At 34.4% G+C, this 16,535-nt stretch overlaps 2 protein-coding genes across 5 annotated transcripts; both read right to left on the bottom strand.

The window, feature by feature from the left end:
* Window positions 1-13: 13 nt before the first annotated feature.
* On the bottom strand, window positions 14-3,167 carry LOC8288898 (zinc finger protein GAI-ASSOCIATED FACTOR 1). Its single transcript, XM_002510310.4, has 4 exons — window positions 2,457-3,167; window positions 1,928-2,324; window positions 1,615-1,817; window positions 14-1,005 (listed from the first exon to the last, which is right to left on the bottom strand). The coding sequence occupies exons 1-4, from the start codon at window positions 2,599-2,601 to the stop codon at window positions 242-244; spliced, it is 1,509 nt and encodes a 502-aa protein (XP_002510356.1). The 5' UTR covers window positions 2,602-3,167; the 3' UTR covers window positions 14-241.
* A 4,303-nt stretch (window positions 3,168-7,470) lies between these two features.
* On the bottom strand, window positions 7,471-15,254 carry LOC8288899. 4 transcript variants are annotated; one of them, XM_048371398.1, is made up of 17 exons: window positions 15,061-15,251; window positions 14,453-14,548; window positions 13,886-14,097; window positions 13,289-13,425; window positions 13,104-13,214; window positions 12,903-13,004; window positions 12,631-12,739; window positions 12,308-12,508; window positions 11,550-11,718; window positions 11,305-11,386; window positions 11,124-11,217; window positions 10,591-10,687; window positions 10,319-10,412; window positions 9,515-9,587; window positions 8,838-9,011; window positions 8,615-8,737; window positions 7,471-8,161 (listed from the first exon to the last, which is right to left on the bottom strand). In XM_048371398.1, exons 3-17 carry the CDS (start codon window positions 13,937-13,939, stop codon window positions 8,000-8,002), a joined length of 1,782 nt encoding a protein of 593 aa, XP_048227355.1. In that variant the 5' UTR covers window positions 13,940-14,097; window positions 14,453-14,548; window positions 15,061-15,251; the 3' UTR covers window positions 7,471-7,999. The 4 variants fall into 4 exon arrangements, with proteins under 4 accessions (XP_048227355.1, XP_048227356.1, XP_002510357.3 ...); XM_048371399.1 differs by having other exon boundaries at window positions 13,886-14,094; XM_002510311.4 differs by lacking the exon at window positions 14,453-14,548 and having other exon boundaries at window positions 15,061-15,254.
* Between the last annotated feature and the right edge of the window lie 1,281 nt (window positions 15,255-16,535).

Below are 16,535 nucleotides of genomic sequence, written 5' to 3'. Positions count from 1 at the left end.
AAACAAATTCTCAGAATTTAACAAGTATACATTTATATATATCATATATATAAGAGAAGACAGTCTTCTTACGTCTTAATAACTACTCTATGCACCTTCTCTTGGCCAAAGGGGTATTTTTTTAAAAAGAAAAAAAGAAAAAGCAAGATATATATATATAAATATTCGTGAGAGATAAGAGCTCAAAACTGCTTCACCCGTGACTAAAATACTGGGAACAGTGCTGATGCTTTCTCTCTTTCTAATTGTACCCGTTTGGCTTTTTCTCCGCTGCACCATCCCACGTCTCTTCAGAACTCCCTCCCCCTCCTCCTCCATAAGGAGACGCAGAAGCAGCTGCTGCTCCAACGTTGAAGCTTCCACCATAGGAATTGAGCAAAGCAGAGCTAGCACCCATGCCCAGCCCAAGAAGATCAAGGGTGGTCGGTTTGTTCCCAAACAATGCTGATGAACCCATCATAATATCCCCAGAGGGGACTCCAAGTCCAAGCCCAGCAGCTGCCAGAGCACTCGTATCTGGCTTCACATCCCATTGATTCCCACTGTTATGTTGACCAGTGGAAGATGTTACCGGCAAACCCAAGCCACGTAGAAACGATGCGTTTGATGATGATGCTCCCATTTGTGCTGCTTTCTGAAGCAATGCAGTAGCCGACATTGCAGGTAAAGAAGACTGGGTGTAGTGTCGATGTTGATCTTGGTCCGGGAAGAGAGAGGAGGCGTTGCTGGAGAGATAAAGAGAGGAGGAAAGCGAAAGAGATGGAGGTTCTACAGCTCTAGGTGTTGACATTGTGGCAGCGCAATCGGAGTGTGTGAAGGCGGAAAGAAGATTAGAGAATGAGGGTGACGAAGATGGCCCTTCTTGTGAGATCGCTGCTGCTGTTGAGGAAGCGAATACACTGGCAAATACGTTGCTTGTTGTTGTGCTAGTAGAATTGGTGCTTGTATCTGGGGCAGTCAAGCATGCTGTTGCTGCTGAAATATTAACTGCATTCTCTGCTAATTCTGTGCCAGAAATAATAGGAAGAAAAAGGCAAGAAAATCAAACCAAACTCCGAGAAAAAAGAAAATATTAAAATAAAAGAACCTAAAACCAAAAACAAAATGGTAATAGAAAAGGTATTCTCTTTTTTCATGATAAAAGAAGGTGCATGTGCAATGCTACTGATGTTTAACAGCTTCAACTTCCAAAAAAAAAAAAAAAAAGCTTTATAGAAGTAAAAGCGAGAAAGCAATAATGGCGTCTTTTGTCTCATATCTAAAATACCCAATTTCCTTTATCAGCTTTTTGATCTTTGAGCCTTTTACCTTGTCTATGCGCAACTTGTGTGCCCGTGAACAACAACCAAAAAAAAAAAAGAAAAAAACTAAAATCCTTAACACACATGCACCTAACACATTTGTTATTATTATTTTTTATAATACAAGGCCTAAATATCCACACGAGAACGACATCAACAAAAGACAAAATCACTTAACATGATACCAAACCAAGTAGCATAGTATATGATACAACCTTTCAATTCCTTGTTTTGACCTATTTACAATATAACTAACTTGCTAGGCAATGCATACATATAAAATATAATATAATACTATATCAAATTATTTTACCTGAGCTTTGAGCTGACACACCCGGAGAAACCACAGTGGTTGAAGGTGTAAGAGGTGGAGGCGGCGGTGAAGCAACAGCAACCACACTTTTCATATTCGTATTATTACTCCCTTCCTTATCCATAAAAGTTAGGGTTTGCGCTCTCGCGCTCTCCTCCGCCAAAGCATCACAAAACGCCCTATGCGTTATAAAGCTATCCCTCCTGAGAAAACCAGAAAAACACCAATCACTAACAAAGAAGAGAGAACCCAGAAAGAAACACCGACGAATATTAACGCAGAATCAAGAAATGAGAAAAGATTAATCAAGAACCTGGAGAACAAAGTGCCACAATCACATTTATACTCTCTAGTGCCACAAGTCTTCATGTGGGCTTTCCAATCTGACTGTACTGCATATTTCTTTGAGCACCTTTCACACTTCCATTTCTTTTCTCCATGCTTTCTGCAGAAGTGTTTCTTGATGCCAGTCAAGTCACCGAGAGCTCTAGCTGGATTATGATGAACACAAGATGCTTCTGGGCAAACGTAGACTCTCTTTATTGGCTCTTTACTAGTTCGCTGCTTTAGTTTCCATGGTAAGTTATGACCTCGACGGTGAAGCTGGAGGTTCTGGTCCCGTTGAAAGCCTTTGTTGCAGATCTCACACACGAACCTGTTCGTGGCTAACAGTGTTTTTGGTGATAAAGCAATCACTTCAGCATCTGGATCTGAAACAAAAGACATAATCGAATAAGTCGCAGAGATTCAAGACTCTTAAGTATACTAAAATAAAACTAGAAGAATGGAGTCTCAAATCTTTCGTGGTTTTGGTAAGTATACAACACTTTTTTTTTTCTTACCTGGCATTCCAGGAAGGTTTCTCTTCTTCTTTGGCGGCGGCAGTGAGAGTGGCACAGCTTGATTACTAAAAGAAGAGACGACACTTGTGCCTTCTCCTCCAGAATTAGTAGAAAGTGTCATTTGTGAGCTATTATCAGCCTCCATTATACTCTTTCTTTCAAAGACATAATCTTTCTCCAAGAATAAATCAATTTCAAGGCCACTACAGCCTTCCACTTATCTCTCTATACTGAAGCTTTAAAAGGAAAAAGAAAAAAATGGAGGGCTTTAGGGTTTCGATTGAAAAGCTCAACTATACCAAGAGAAATGGTGAAAAGCCCAACCAAAACTAGCTAAGTCTAACTATTTCTAGATTAATGAATTCTAGGGTCAATTAAAGAAAGAAAAAAAAAACTAATTTGACCATAATTCGTGTTTGGACACAAAGGTTCTGATGGTTTCTCTGGAAAATTAGATTCAAAAAGAGAAAAAAAAGAAAAGAAAAGGACCTTACTCTAATTTTTACAAGACACTGACTTTGTAACTGGATTTGATCGAAATGACGCGCAAACAAAGCAAGCACCGATTCAGCTGAGTCGGTGACTCACTGACCGGAGCAGCTAGCTTCACAGTCCAAAAAGGCGGCTGCTTCAATTCATACTCAGAGTCTGTAAATAGAGAGAGACGAGCGAGATTGACAGAAGGAAGAAAGAGAGAATTTTGAATGCAAGTGAAGAAAGTAATAAAAAAATGAGTTAAAGCGGCGGCAATGAACCATGGTTACCTTTTTTAACCACGGTTAGTGGGGCTTATGTTATATTCCTCAATTGAATAGAGTCTCATCCCGTGGCTGCACAATCAAATCTGAACGTACACGTGTCGCAATATGCTACTTGCTGACATTTGTCGGAAGAAGTCGGACTAGGCGGTGCTCGTCGTTTAGCAAAGAAAAAGCTACCGAATTTTTTCAATTATCAAATGTCCTCTTATTCATTTTCTTTGTGTACTTTCTGATACAATGTTGTAGAAAGACAGTTATACCCACAATACGTCGTCAGTTTACTGCAAAAAGGCAGGGACAGCTCGGGGTTTTAGACAAGAACAAGAACGTGAAAGTAAGGAACAAAAGAAATGAATACCGAAACCAAAAACAGAAGGAGAAGAAGTGAATAGTTTTGTTGAAATGTGAAGATGTTTCCGGACACTGAATCATCCCAAGTGCGATGAACACCGAGCAAGACAAATTTTCCAGTTTAATGCCTTTCTCGTAAATTGCCCTCTAATAGCCATTATGCAAAATTCTTAATTATCCCGCTTACACATGGATAAAAAGTAATTTAAAAAAGAAAAAGAAAAAGAAAAAGAAAAAATGAATGGAAAATTACTTGTAATTCTATTTGGCAATTAAAATCTTTTAACATTCAATATTATATTCAAAAAAAATTTCAATTTTTATTAATTACTTTTTATTATTACTACTGTAATAAAAAAACAAATTTTTTTATTTTTTATTTTAATAAAAAATTCTATATAACTAAATACAGTAAAATAAATATTTTTTTCTCTTTTTTTTCAATTCCTTATGCATTTCTCTCTTTCTCCTTCTATTGCTATGCCATGTACAGCTCTCTATTTCTAAATTAATTATAAAAATAAAAATAATATTATATTGAATATATAAAAATAATAAATAATTAAAATATTTTATTTTTAAAAAATAACAACATAAAATAAATCTAATAATTAAAATTAATTGACACAAAATAAATAAAATAATTAAAATTAAAGATTTTAGTTTAGAATATTTATTCTCCATTCAATCTTATCATTCTTTTTATACTCTGATGCATAAATTATACATAAAAGAGAATTATATTTAAATTTATTTAAAAAATAAAAAAATAAAATTTAACATTTTATGTTTGCTAAATAACGTACATCACTATAATCAAATTAATAATTCAAAAATTATTTAGAAATGACTCAGAAAATAATTATTATTCGTAATAATTCTTTTATTTTAGTAATATAGCTATGCAGAGCTTAAATACATTTATAACTTAACAGAATTTTGAGTCGACTAGCAATTTGGATTTAATATTATTTTAACTCAAATGGACTTTCTAAATAATAGCTTAAAATATAATTTAAAAATCCAGACGCTCCCTGTAGCTGTGGTAGTTAAAAATCTGCCTTTATTAATTTAGCATAACATCTATCAAAAGAACAAGAAAAATTAAACCCTTTTGAGTAAATAATTTTGTCAAACTAGTTTTATTTGACTAATTGTACCTTCGTGTGCAAGCATTGAGCAAAGCTATAGCTAAGAGGAGATAGCTTCAGTGGCAATTGGTGTGAAATATGACGTGTTTCAAGGGTATTTTGGAGATGCTAAAGTAACAGTAGTGTGGATTGTCTGTATATGTAGGGAGTACGTTACAGTACTCTGCCAATCACAAATGGTCCTTGAGTTCCCATGTGGTTACACTTATCCCACCCCTGGCACCTCAGAGGGGTTCGGTTTCATCCTACCCTTCGATGGTTTGCCACTTGCTTAAACCAATGGACCAGATACATTTCAAGAGTCTAGTTTCAGCTGTATGGTGAAATTACTTTATCCTGTTCTTTTTTCTTTTTATTATAAAAAGAAAATAGCTTTCTATTACTTAAAAAGGTAATTTCACTTTTGTCCTTTTATGTAGTAAGTGTCTATTTATCCATTATAATTAAGCTACACATAAACACGAGGGCCAGCCAATCCTTCAATATCTTTCAATTTTAAAATGATCACAAAATGCAAGGGCATTATCGACATTTTCAAGACAAGTTGCCAATCAAGCTACTCTGGCTTCCACCAACTTCCACTTGACTTGTCCATGTGTGTTAGCTTCACAAGGCCCCACAATGGACTTTTAAAATGAGGAATAGGGTAAATCATTAATTAAGTACTTGATTATTTTAGAGAGTTAAGCTAATGACAATCATTATAAGTATTTAATGAGGGAATAACAACAATACATCAACAATAGGTTACTTATTTATGCTACAAAGTGTGAACATAAATCCCTTTTTAAGGTTACTCATTAATGATAATACAATGAGAGGTGCCAAACTTAGAGAAGTGGCAAGCAAAGACTCATGAACCCATGATGGCATAGATGCAAAAGCTAATTGTACTCTAACAAACAAAAGTCAAAAAATCTCTGTGTGTTTTTATTTTGGTGTTGACCCATTGCAACTTATAATATGATGATGGTGATTGTGATGGTGCCGATGATGACAAGCTTTTTATCTTCGTGTAAATGGAATTATGATTAATAGATGGAGGAGAGAAGAAGAAATCTAAAATAGGGTCAAAGGAGGAAAATACATGCTATGCTAGATGTTTGATGAAACAGCAATGAAGAGGCAAATGGGTTCAAAATTGGCTTGATTATGTTCAAAGAAATCCAATTGGACATGGTGTGGGAAAGTGACTTGGCAGGCAAAGTTGATGTGGCTAAAATTCAAATTAAGCATTTCTTATCTTTTTATGTCCCACTCATCAATCATCCATGCCACAATGGATATCCGACTTGATTTCTCTTGGCTTCCACGAATCGTTAAAAAAAAAAAAAAATGAAAATTCACTGTGTCAAGCTATGAATTAGATTAGAGAAGACCACCCATATTTCGTTTGTCTATAATTTTCTTTTTTACTTTTCCTTGTGAATTTATGATGTACTATGGAAGAATTAATATGGAAAGAATGGTACAGAACAATTAATACTTTTATGAAGATACAATTCTAAATTTATTTAAAATGGGGACAGAAAATTCATATAGCTAGTCTGATCCCAATTAACTTAGAGATTAAAACTTAATTGAATTGAATGGGAGCTGCTCAGAAACAAATCCAACTAGAAGATAATGGCAAAAGAGCCACCGTCTGTTTGCTATACAGTTTTCATGGACCACCAAACTCTTCCTCTCTTTTCCCACACACTTTACTTCCAGCTCTACTAGTCTAAGCTCCACCAGTAAACACATGAGTACACTAATAGGTCTTCTATATCTCAAGGCCAGTAGTATATTCTTGTTAAATGCGAGGCATAAAATACTTTCGATTAGAAGGAAACTTTCTCTTCTCTCTTTTTCCATAAGGCTGTACGTAGCAGAAAAGGACCAGCAACACAAATAAGTTAGAGAACCAAGTTATAGAACAAATTCAATTTTAAAGCAAGCTACACATAGATTCTTAACAAGTTTCTAAGTAGAACCAAAATTTACAGAAGGGTGCAGACCAAACTGAACGAAAAGTATAAGATTGTAAAAATACAGTTGCCGCATTGGAGAAAAAGCACAGAACCAAAATAATGTCAAAAAGAAAAGAAAAGAAAAAATCAATGGAATGACAGGTACCCACGTAAGGTAATCATAGCCAGTTTGATTATCCTTTTTTTTTTTTTTTTTTGTTGAAGTGGCTTTATTTTTTGTTCCTTTTCTGATTCGAGTAGGCACCTCGAATCTTTGATGTGCAAATCCCTTCCCTCCATAACTTTTTCTCCTTTGCATAAAGTGTAAGCGTATGCTATATATACTATTTCTATTAAGAGCCAATCTTGCTATTCTGATACTACTGTCAAAGTTTGTGGGGCCAGATGATGCTGCCTCTTTTGAGTTATACTGTTGTGAGAGGGAGGAGGAGGAGGGAAAGAGTCAACCTTTTTGGATCTTTTTATGGCTGCCTATTAACTGCAAATGCATGTGATCCAGTCCCCCAACCAACATTCTCATCTCTTATTTTTGACTGAGAACAACTTCTTTTTTCTAATTTGAAAAAGTACAGATAAATTAATGTCTTTTTCCCTTTGTAAGAAAATAATTCATTAAATAATAATTTTTTAGACTTTTTTTTTTTTAATCCCCAACAATAAAGGCCTTATTTTCTAACCTGATGATTCTTTTTTCATTTCCTTAAAAATAAAAAAAATAAAAAGCAAAGAACACAATTACCCAACCATGAATTAAAATTCTAATTAGGCAAGCAGAAGAGAAAGAGAAGTTACTATCAACTGCACATTCAAAAACAAACATAAAACCGCTGGAAATGCAGGTTTGATTTATTTACATGAAATAGACAGTTCTTTTACCTTTCCCCTAGCGAACCCATGAATTTGATTCACTAGTTTTTCCTCAGGCGTGCCAGGAACTCGTATAGCAACCAATATGCTTTCAGAGTTTTAAGCAAGAGTACAAAAACACTATGCAGAATGAGGCGATTCAAGTGGGAATTTGATGTCTCCTGACGACATGGAAAGGGCAATTCCAGAAGCTTATGAGAATGCTTGCCAGGATGAATCTTTAGATCAGTGAGAAGCAATGATTCTCAGTATGTCCCATCATTTTCTCATTACTTTTGCCTGAGCAACCCCACTAAAGCACTACGTCAACAGGAGGACCCTGACTACGTGTCGAAAGTTGAAAACAGCTTGCGCAACTATTCCATCTTTTAGAACACAAAAGTTTCTATGAATTAACATTTAACTACAAGATTAAGTGAACTTAATGGGAAGGTAACTATTCATGGTCTGCATGTGTTGTAAATTTCACCCCGCATCACATCAATTGGCATGTGCTCTAATGTGTACCGCTCTGGACCAACATAAACACCTGTCTTCTCCAATAAAGCAACCCCTTCATCTCTTCCATGTCTTGAAGCATACAACTTCAGGTACTCGATGTCCTAACAAAGCAAAGGAGGCAGGGGCATTCACCAAACATCAAACATGTATCAGACAAAAACCTAACATATGCAGAAGCTTCTAGTCTATGTAAAGAAAAGAGTTGCAAGTAGCTGCTATTTTGTTTTTAACAGACATGAGAAAGAGATCTAACATCACAATTTTATTGCAAACGAATCAAAAAGAAAATATCAGTAACAATCAAAAAGAAAATATCAGTAAGAACACAAATTTGCAGGAGTTAGGAATATGCTTGAATTCAATGACGAATTTGTTAAAGATGGAAAACCTGAAAGCGAAAAAGAAATGCAACTATTTTGTTCCTATAATGCAATGATATCACATGCATCGTTAATGTCTTGCATGAAAGGGCAAATGAAGCACTATTCACAATTATAACAACCGATGCTCTAGTCTTAAAGCAAATAAAAGAAAGATGACAAAATCTGCCTCACCTGCAAGCCACTGAGCAGGCGTTCTAGTCTTAGTGAAGCAACTGGTTTATGCGAAGATGAGAACACCTCACCAGGATAGTACAAAACCCCATCACCAGGGGGTAGACCCCGCCGAAACCTAATCTGCTCATGGGAAAACACTTCGTTTTAAACAAACAATCGAGATCTGAAAGTTAAAGAGTGATATTAACGTTTGTAAGGGAATCAGAAGCCAAGTAAATACCTCTGCGCTAGGAACTGTAGCTTTCTCATAGCAGTTGGCACCCCAGTATAAAAACCCTGTGCCACCTTCTTTCCATACACGCCACATTACAGCACGGTGCTGGGTACCTCGCATCCCCAGATGCCAATTTGGATGAGGATCAGAGGGTCCCAGACACACATATGTCCACCATTCCTGCAGCAGGAACAAGATCAGTTTCCCTTGGCATAACAATTACTAGTGCTAATAACCACATTACAGCACGGTGCTCGGTTCCTCCAAAAGATCAGACGATACCATTTTATTGATTACTAAGATCTGTCATAATATCAGGAAAAAGATTTTAAACCAAATAATTAGTAGCTTTCAGAAACAATAAATTCAAAACAGTGAATGATCATTAACCAAAAGGTATTCAGAATAAGAGTATCCATAAAGTGATTAGTTGTCAAAATGACAGAACTGCTGGATCACTCTGCTTAAACAATGAGTTCTAGAAGTGCAAAATGATCCTCAGCTTATGATAGATATACAATAGCAGGGAAATCAAAAGAGCAGGACCAGGTCTTAAATCCAACCACTGAACATTGAAATAGAGCCGAGATGCAGTCGCCAATCCATCAAGAGCTCCATTTACAAGCTGGTTAAGTGCAGAACATAACACTCAAGCCAGGTGGTATAAAGATTATAATTATTACCTCGCCATTCTCTGGCTGCAATTCAGAGATAATATCCTTGACCAGATCGTCTCGATTACCAAGCACCCACTCACTGCCAAGAAAAATTTACATAAGCTAAAAAAGAAAGCATTTTATAAAACATTTCAAACTGTCACGTAGATGGAATAATATTGACATTTTCAGATCACCATATGCCACCTATGGAACTCAACTTAGGAACTCGTCACTGACTAAAAAGGAACAGTTAGGCAGTTCAAATTGCAAATCTCAGAACACATGAGGACCAGAAAAGGCACATGTCTCTTTTGAATACAACTCCTGTTCAACTAACAATGCCTAAGGTGTAAAGCAAAGCCTGTAGATTCAGTTGAAGAGAGTGAAAGTGTGAGAGCCTCTAAATGACATTTGCAGTCTAAAAGGTACCAAAGAGAACAAATCAATCATTGAAAAAGCTGCAAGGTCTAAGGTAGATAGATCTGGTCTATGTATCCCAGATTACTGATGCTCTTTGGTTGGCATGAATCAGTACAAAACCCTATTCATCACTAACAATATCTACATAATAGAAAGTTGAAAATATAATCAAACAGAAGGAAAAGATACAATTGCCCTGGATCAACTTCAGATCATAATTGCTCTAGTGAATAACTAAAGGAACTAGATAAGATAAATGGGAGATAGAAGATAAAGAAACTATTACAAGTATCTCTCATTCACTAATTACTTGACTCGATTGTTGGCGGGCGCTTGATTGTGCTACCCTTTATAGGCCGGACACCTACAAATCTAATGAACCAGCATGCAACAAAGTAACAGTGATACCTTGCACAATAAATTTGAATGTGGGGGCGCATGAACTTGGGAACTTTTACAAAAGCCTCAAAAGGGGTAGGTGCAAGTGGGGCATCATTTGGTCCTATATTAAAAAAAAAAAAAAAAAAAAGAAACACAAGAAAACATCATACAATAATAAAATCCACACAAATATAGAATAATGCTGCAGCATGATAGCCAGAAACCCAAGGTCTCAGTTCAAGAAGTAATTCAAAAATTAGAAACACAACAACGGATAGGGAAAGGAAGTGAATCCATACCACAATAATAAGTAGTTAAAATACGAGCATCGGGAGCATAACCATGGATCTCACCAGCCATGTTGCGCAGCGAATCATAATGCTCCAAATTCAGGGGCTGCCAGAAGGAAGATCAGTAATGAAAAACATCAAAATGTAATGCAACATAATGACGAACTAAATGTTAAAAACTTGAAAGATATTATTATAAAGACAGTAAAACATTTACTATTATGCTCCCATCAGAAATATAAAACGAAATTCTCACTTATGACACTATTTTGGTAAAGCTTGTCAGGGACATAATTAAGTAGATGCTGGGTATAGAGGCATACTAAGAGGTAAACTAAGACATTGTATTATTCTTTCACCAACAAGTGTAATGCTAAAGCTCAATTTTCTGTGCATTTGGCACAATTCTCTTTTCATATCTTTTAATTTTGTTGCAAGAAAGTTTTTAAGAAAGAAAAAATGAAACACGCCAATAGAGGTAGACACAACTACATACTTAAAAGAACAGTCCGCCCCTACTGAACTTAAAATACTATTCTAACCTCATCCCACAAGTAAAAATAGGCTTTCTTCCAGTGGGGCTTTGTCCTCAGCATCTCAATCTCTTTCTGCAAGTAATCCTTCCCAGCATCATTACTGTTGCACATAAAAGATAATGGAAGCTCATCAGTTTTAAATATTAAATACCTGACAGAACCCAACTGTTGACAACTGATTGTATACCCGGAGACTGCTCGATTGTAAGGTACAGCATATGCTGCTAGTCTTGGGTCTGACAAATATTCATCTGATTTCGGATGATCAGCTGCAATGGGGAAACAAAGAAGAATATACAGATTAAGAAACTATATATTTGGCACCTTCTATTACAACGGAAGAGCAGGCATTAAAGAATCTAATCTGAAGAACCATGAGCATTTACAAGCACTGCATAGGTAGATTCATGCTTTTTTTCCTCTTTAAGTTACCTGGCCATGGGCAGGTGTACCCAAAAACACGCATGCTGGTTCCCCATCTGCAAAAATATGGGCTGATTCTATACTGAAGAAGCCACTTGAAATGCTGTTCCAATGCTTCATACCATTCATCAGTTCCATGTTGAACACCAAAACGATCCTCAATTACTGTATCTGATATCTAAAATTATAGTTAAAGAAGCATGCAGTTACACCTTCTGATTTCTGCCAATGCCAATAATATGTTATCAACATACAATATGTCCCAATAACAAGTTCACTAAAAATAATCCTAGTGTCTTTGGTGAGGACCTAACTGGTTGTCTGTTCTAGTATGCATTCAGAATCTGAACATTATGACTCTGTTTAGCTCTTTATCATGTGCAATTTATTTTTTTGCTATAGTTGATATCAATCCTTATGCACACTAAATGGTATGCCTGAAGCTGGGACGAATGGTGCCATATCCTCCATCAGTGTAAACGAACTTAGACTTTGATATTAGATCCATTGAGCACGGTTTTCTATAATGCAGGTTGAAATAGGTTAAACTTGATAATTTGTTCCACTCATGCCGTTGTTCCGCTTCATTAGGCCCATATTTGTTTCTGACCCTTCCTTGTCCTGCTTCTCACGAAAAGACTTGTATGAAATTCCATAAGGCATCTATTCTATTCTTTTAGACTTACATTAAGACCGAATATACAGTAAGCCTTCAAAGAATATCGCCTATTTCATTTTTTATATATTTAACTTTATCAAAAGGATACACCAAATACAGCAGGGAATGATGGAGTTACTGGAAGTATGAAGTCCCATACAGTCAAACTTAACTTTACGCGAACTGAGAGATTTGAAATAGCATCTTCATCCATCATATCAACTGACCCATTATCTGAAAAGAACTCTGAAAATGATGGAGACAGAAGAACTCTTCTTAAAGATGTACTTGCAGATTTCACTCTTTCTACCTAAAAAACCAATTGCTCATATGAATAGCTTGCAATAACCACATGTTGAACCTAAGTGATAGATAAAACAAAGCAGCAGAGGTTCCTTCACAAGAAGAGAAATAATTTGATCAGAAACTTACCACTTCATTCAATGGTTTTCCTTCTATAGGCTCCACAATGTCAAGACAATTCCTTAGTTCCATATATAGTCTGTGCTTTTCAGCTTTGTTGAAGCAGTGTGATTGATATCTGTTATGAATCAATGTATTATGATACTCAACTTTATTTCCAATGAAATAACAATTAGGAAGTAGATGTAAACTAAATGGCGACAATGCAAATAATGGAATTATATAGAATCAACATGCAAGTATAATTACTAGTGACTGAAGAGAAGAGAAATAGGTATTACTCCGCCTCCGTTTTTGTAGCAGTAATGATGAAATCTCCTTCATATTGACCTGGAGGCTGTGCACTTGGAATGTCTATGGAAACCCAAATTGCAGTTGTTTCTCTGCAGCATGAAAGACAACAAAACGACCTCACTCTTAGGCAACAAGAGAAGAATTGGCATCTCTTTAGAACACATGAAAATACGTGAAAGAGGCAATACCCAGGTACTAGGCTTATCCGACTAACTGGATGATCCAAAGGCACAAGTGCATCTGGGACACCAAGTATGGTGACAACTTTCCTCAATGTTATTGATTGTCCAGCAACCAACCTGTCCACAGCCAAATTCATAAATTAAGAGCTACAAAAGTAAATCATTAAATGTCAAAGGAGCACATAGCTCACCGATCACCAGATGTGGAAGATAAGTCAGTGCATTGAACATGCACAGCACCTGCGCTGCCAGAACTGCTCCAAGAAACTTTTGGGCGTATAGCAATTTGAACGCTTTCTCGTTCATTTCTAGCTGCCAGAAGATTTACCTTCAGAATAGAACTAATATTAGAATCCAATACACTACAACACCAAGAAATAGCTATTCAATTTTGTACATTTAGCCATTTGTCAGTGAGCATTTATGCAGTAACCAAATGAGGTCAGAGATATCAAGGGTATGTAACAGAGTCAATCATGCATGCAAGAATTAGTTACATATGCATGTTGTTGGGAGAACTAGTGAGTGAATCTGTAAAAAGCTGCCAATTTGCAACATGAGAAATTAATGGCAGGATATTCATGCATCTGGAAGAAAATACCTATAGAGGTGCTGCCATGACTCATATTGTAAACATTATTATTTCATGGCAAGGCATGGAAACTAGGACACCAAAGAACAACTTTAATTATATGCTGCACTCTAGTAGAATAGAACTAGTATTCTTAAGCAAAATTGAAAGCATACAAAAAGTAGCAAAATAATCTAAGAGTCTAAGGAGAACTTACAGGCTCCAAATGTCTAGGTATCTCTTGTGGTCCAACATTTGCAGTGCTTGGCATGCACCAGACATGCACTAAATTTGCAGTTGAAACCTCCGAAGGGTCAATTGATCCCTTCGGCAGATTTAAACCATGTAAACCTCCATCAGTCCACCCATATGATGTCCCTCCTCCAGCAACACCCTCAACTGGCGGTATACCATCTCGAGGATTCCCTGCTGAGTGATTCAACATTTTGCATAGCAAAATAGAGGATAAATACTAAAAGCACTAATGTAATCTGGAAATTCCTAAAGAGAGGGATAATAGAAGAGAGATACATAGCAATAATAACAAGCAACATAAATAAGCATGAGTATAAAACATCTTTTGTTCCATAGGTATAAAATTTCCATTTCTTTTGATTTATTGCTTCTCATGATCATATTATTAGCACTTAAGTACGTACCCTTCTATTCATATATCATAAGCTTTAAAAAATTATAAGTCTTATCTCTTGCTACATGGATGTTTACTCCAACAAAGAAACAGTGAATCATTAACAAAAATGAACAGAACATAATAATAATCTACCATAATCATGACTCGTCTACGAGCACAAGATCTGAAGATATCCATGCCTTCAGCCCTCACAAAATTTAGCTATGTCTTCCAAGGAAAACTAAAGACCTAAGACACAGAAGAATCCAGCAAAACTGAAGCTAGTTACCACATTCAAAGCGAAACATCAAACTTAAGAGAAAAATGGAACAACAATTATCGGTTTGGTAGCAACCTGCAAAGATATCACCAATGGCTTGTTTGGAATAATCATATGCAAAAATCTCATCGAATTAGATTATCGCAAAATCAAGTGAATATTAGTATGATCTCATTTCTTCCAAAACGCCTCAGGTTAGAAGAATTTTCTTGTAGCAAACTGTGAGCTTCCCAAATATAAGAGAATTTCTTAAATATAATTCACATTGATAACGAAAAAAGTGTCGAATCTCATAACAGGAGAGGCCTGAGATCACGAATATAAGTTACTTATGTTTAATACTCTCCGGCAATTGTTAAGCAGCCAACCAGAATACAGACTATTGAGAGCAGTATAAAATCAAAAAAAAATATATATATAAATATTATATAAACACTCGCCAATAAAAAGCAATGGGAGAAGGAAAAAAAAAAAGACTAACCGGTATTATCCATTCCGGTGCGGTACTTGTGATAAGCTGCCTGCGAGTTTCAGAGGAAGAAGAAAAAAGAATTAACGATGTTAAAAATCCTCGTCTATTATTTATTGTAACTTGTAACTAGATGTCCCTCAAAACAAAAAAAATAAGAGAAAGAGGAAAAGGAAAAAGAAAAAGAAAAAGAACTACATCATTAGCCCGACCCGGCCCATTACTATAATATGTCTTTTGTGTTAAAGAATTTTTTTGTGACAGATATGTCTTTTCAATATATGTCGTAATAAATACAAAATAATATATATAATCTTGTAATTGTAAAAATTACATCTAATTTTCTATAGTTAGCCGCATTAGGCAATGTATGAATAAACATCTTTTTAGGATCGTGATAATCCTGTTCCTATATATTAATGCATAAAATATAAATTAACATATAAAAAAATATGAAAATCATTAAGCTTGATCGGATCGGATCAGAGGATATTTTAGACCTATTTTAGTACTTCATGTAATTTATTTAATTTTTTTTTTAATATTAATAGACAGGTGAAATTTATATAATTTTTTTTAAATAAAAATTTGGTTTAGTAAATACTAGTATATATTAATTTTTATTTATATAATAATGTCATATGATTTTTTTATGAAATTAATATTTATATAAATTTAATTAATATATTTTTTAAAACTATTTAATCCGTATCTGATGAAAAACTCTCCTAAAAGAAATTTAGCATAAGTAAATTCTATAAAGTATAAATCATATTCTCAAATTTTTTTTATATTATTTTTAAAGATTGATTTAACTAATCAATGCAGCTGATATCTAATGGTCGATAATTAGTAGTTAATAGCTGGTAGTTGATAAATTAAATCGTTTGATAAAATTTAATTAACGTATGCTATTAGTTTGGTAAATTACCATTAAATAAATAATTTTATTTTTTTAATATATTTATTTTATTATATATTTTTAATGATATAAATTAATAATAATAATAATTTATAATAATAAAAATACTAGAGCTAATTATGTTTAGCTCAGTTATTTTATTATCAAAAATACTTTAAAATTATTTTAACAGTTTGGATTTAAATTTTAAATTTTAATAATAAATTCTCTTAATTTTAAATACCATAATTACAAATATCTTAATTATTTAACTACTAAAAATAATTTCACAATAATATTATATAATATAAATTATAAAAAATTAAATATATAAAATTAACTTAAAGTAAATTGTTATTAATAAATTAAAAGATAATAATATCATCCAAATAAAAAAAAATTATCAACTAGTAAAAAAAATTTAAAAAAAATTAATACGATGAGCAACTAATTATGATTAAATCATCTATCAATTGATAATTTTTAAGTCTCTATTAAATACTTTGACGTAAATATTTAATAAAAATAAATAATTAGCTAATAAAATTTTTGAACCGAACACTTTTCAATTATTTTCTATAAATAG

Source organism: Ricinus communis, chromosome 2, assembly GCF_019578655.1.
Source record: "Ricinus communis isolate WT05 ecotype wild-type chromosome 2, ASM1957865v1, whole genome shotgun sequence".
NCBI lineage: Eukaryota > Viridiplantae > Streptophyta > Magnoliopsida > Malpighiales > Euphorbiaceae > Ricinus > Ricinus communis.
Note: the sequence above shows the minus strand (reverse complement) of the source record. Positions and strands in the feature narration are given on the sequence as shown.

Bases quoted from the DNA above. Each gene is read 5' to 3' on its own strand.
- LOC8288898 (XM_002510310.4), bottom strand. From the start codon at position 2,601: ATGGAGGCTGATAATAGCTCACAAATGACACTTTCTACTAATTCTGGA. The intron at 1,818-1,927 runs GTTCTTGATTAA...TGGTTTTCTCAG, and splicing joins TGTGGCACTTTGTTCTCCAG to GAGGGATAGCTTTATAACGC. The intron at 1,006-1,614 runs GTAAAATAATTT...TTTCTGGCACAG, and splicing joins TGTGTCAGCTCAAAGCTCAG to AATTAGCAGAGAATGCAGTT.
- LOC8288899 (XM_002510311.4), bottom strand. The intron at 13,005-13,103 runs GTATTGCCTCTT...TTCATGCTGCAG, and splicing joins CGGATAAGCCTAGTACCTGG to AGAAACAACTGCAATTTGGG. The intron at 9,012-9,514 runs GTAATAATTATA...TTCCTGCTGCAG, and splicing joins TGCAGCCAGAGAATGGCGAG to GAATGGTGGACATATGTGTG.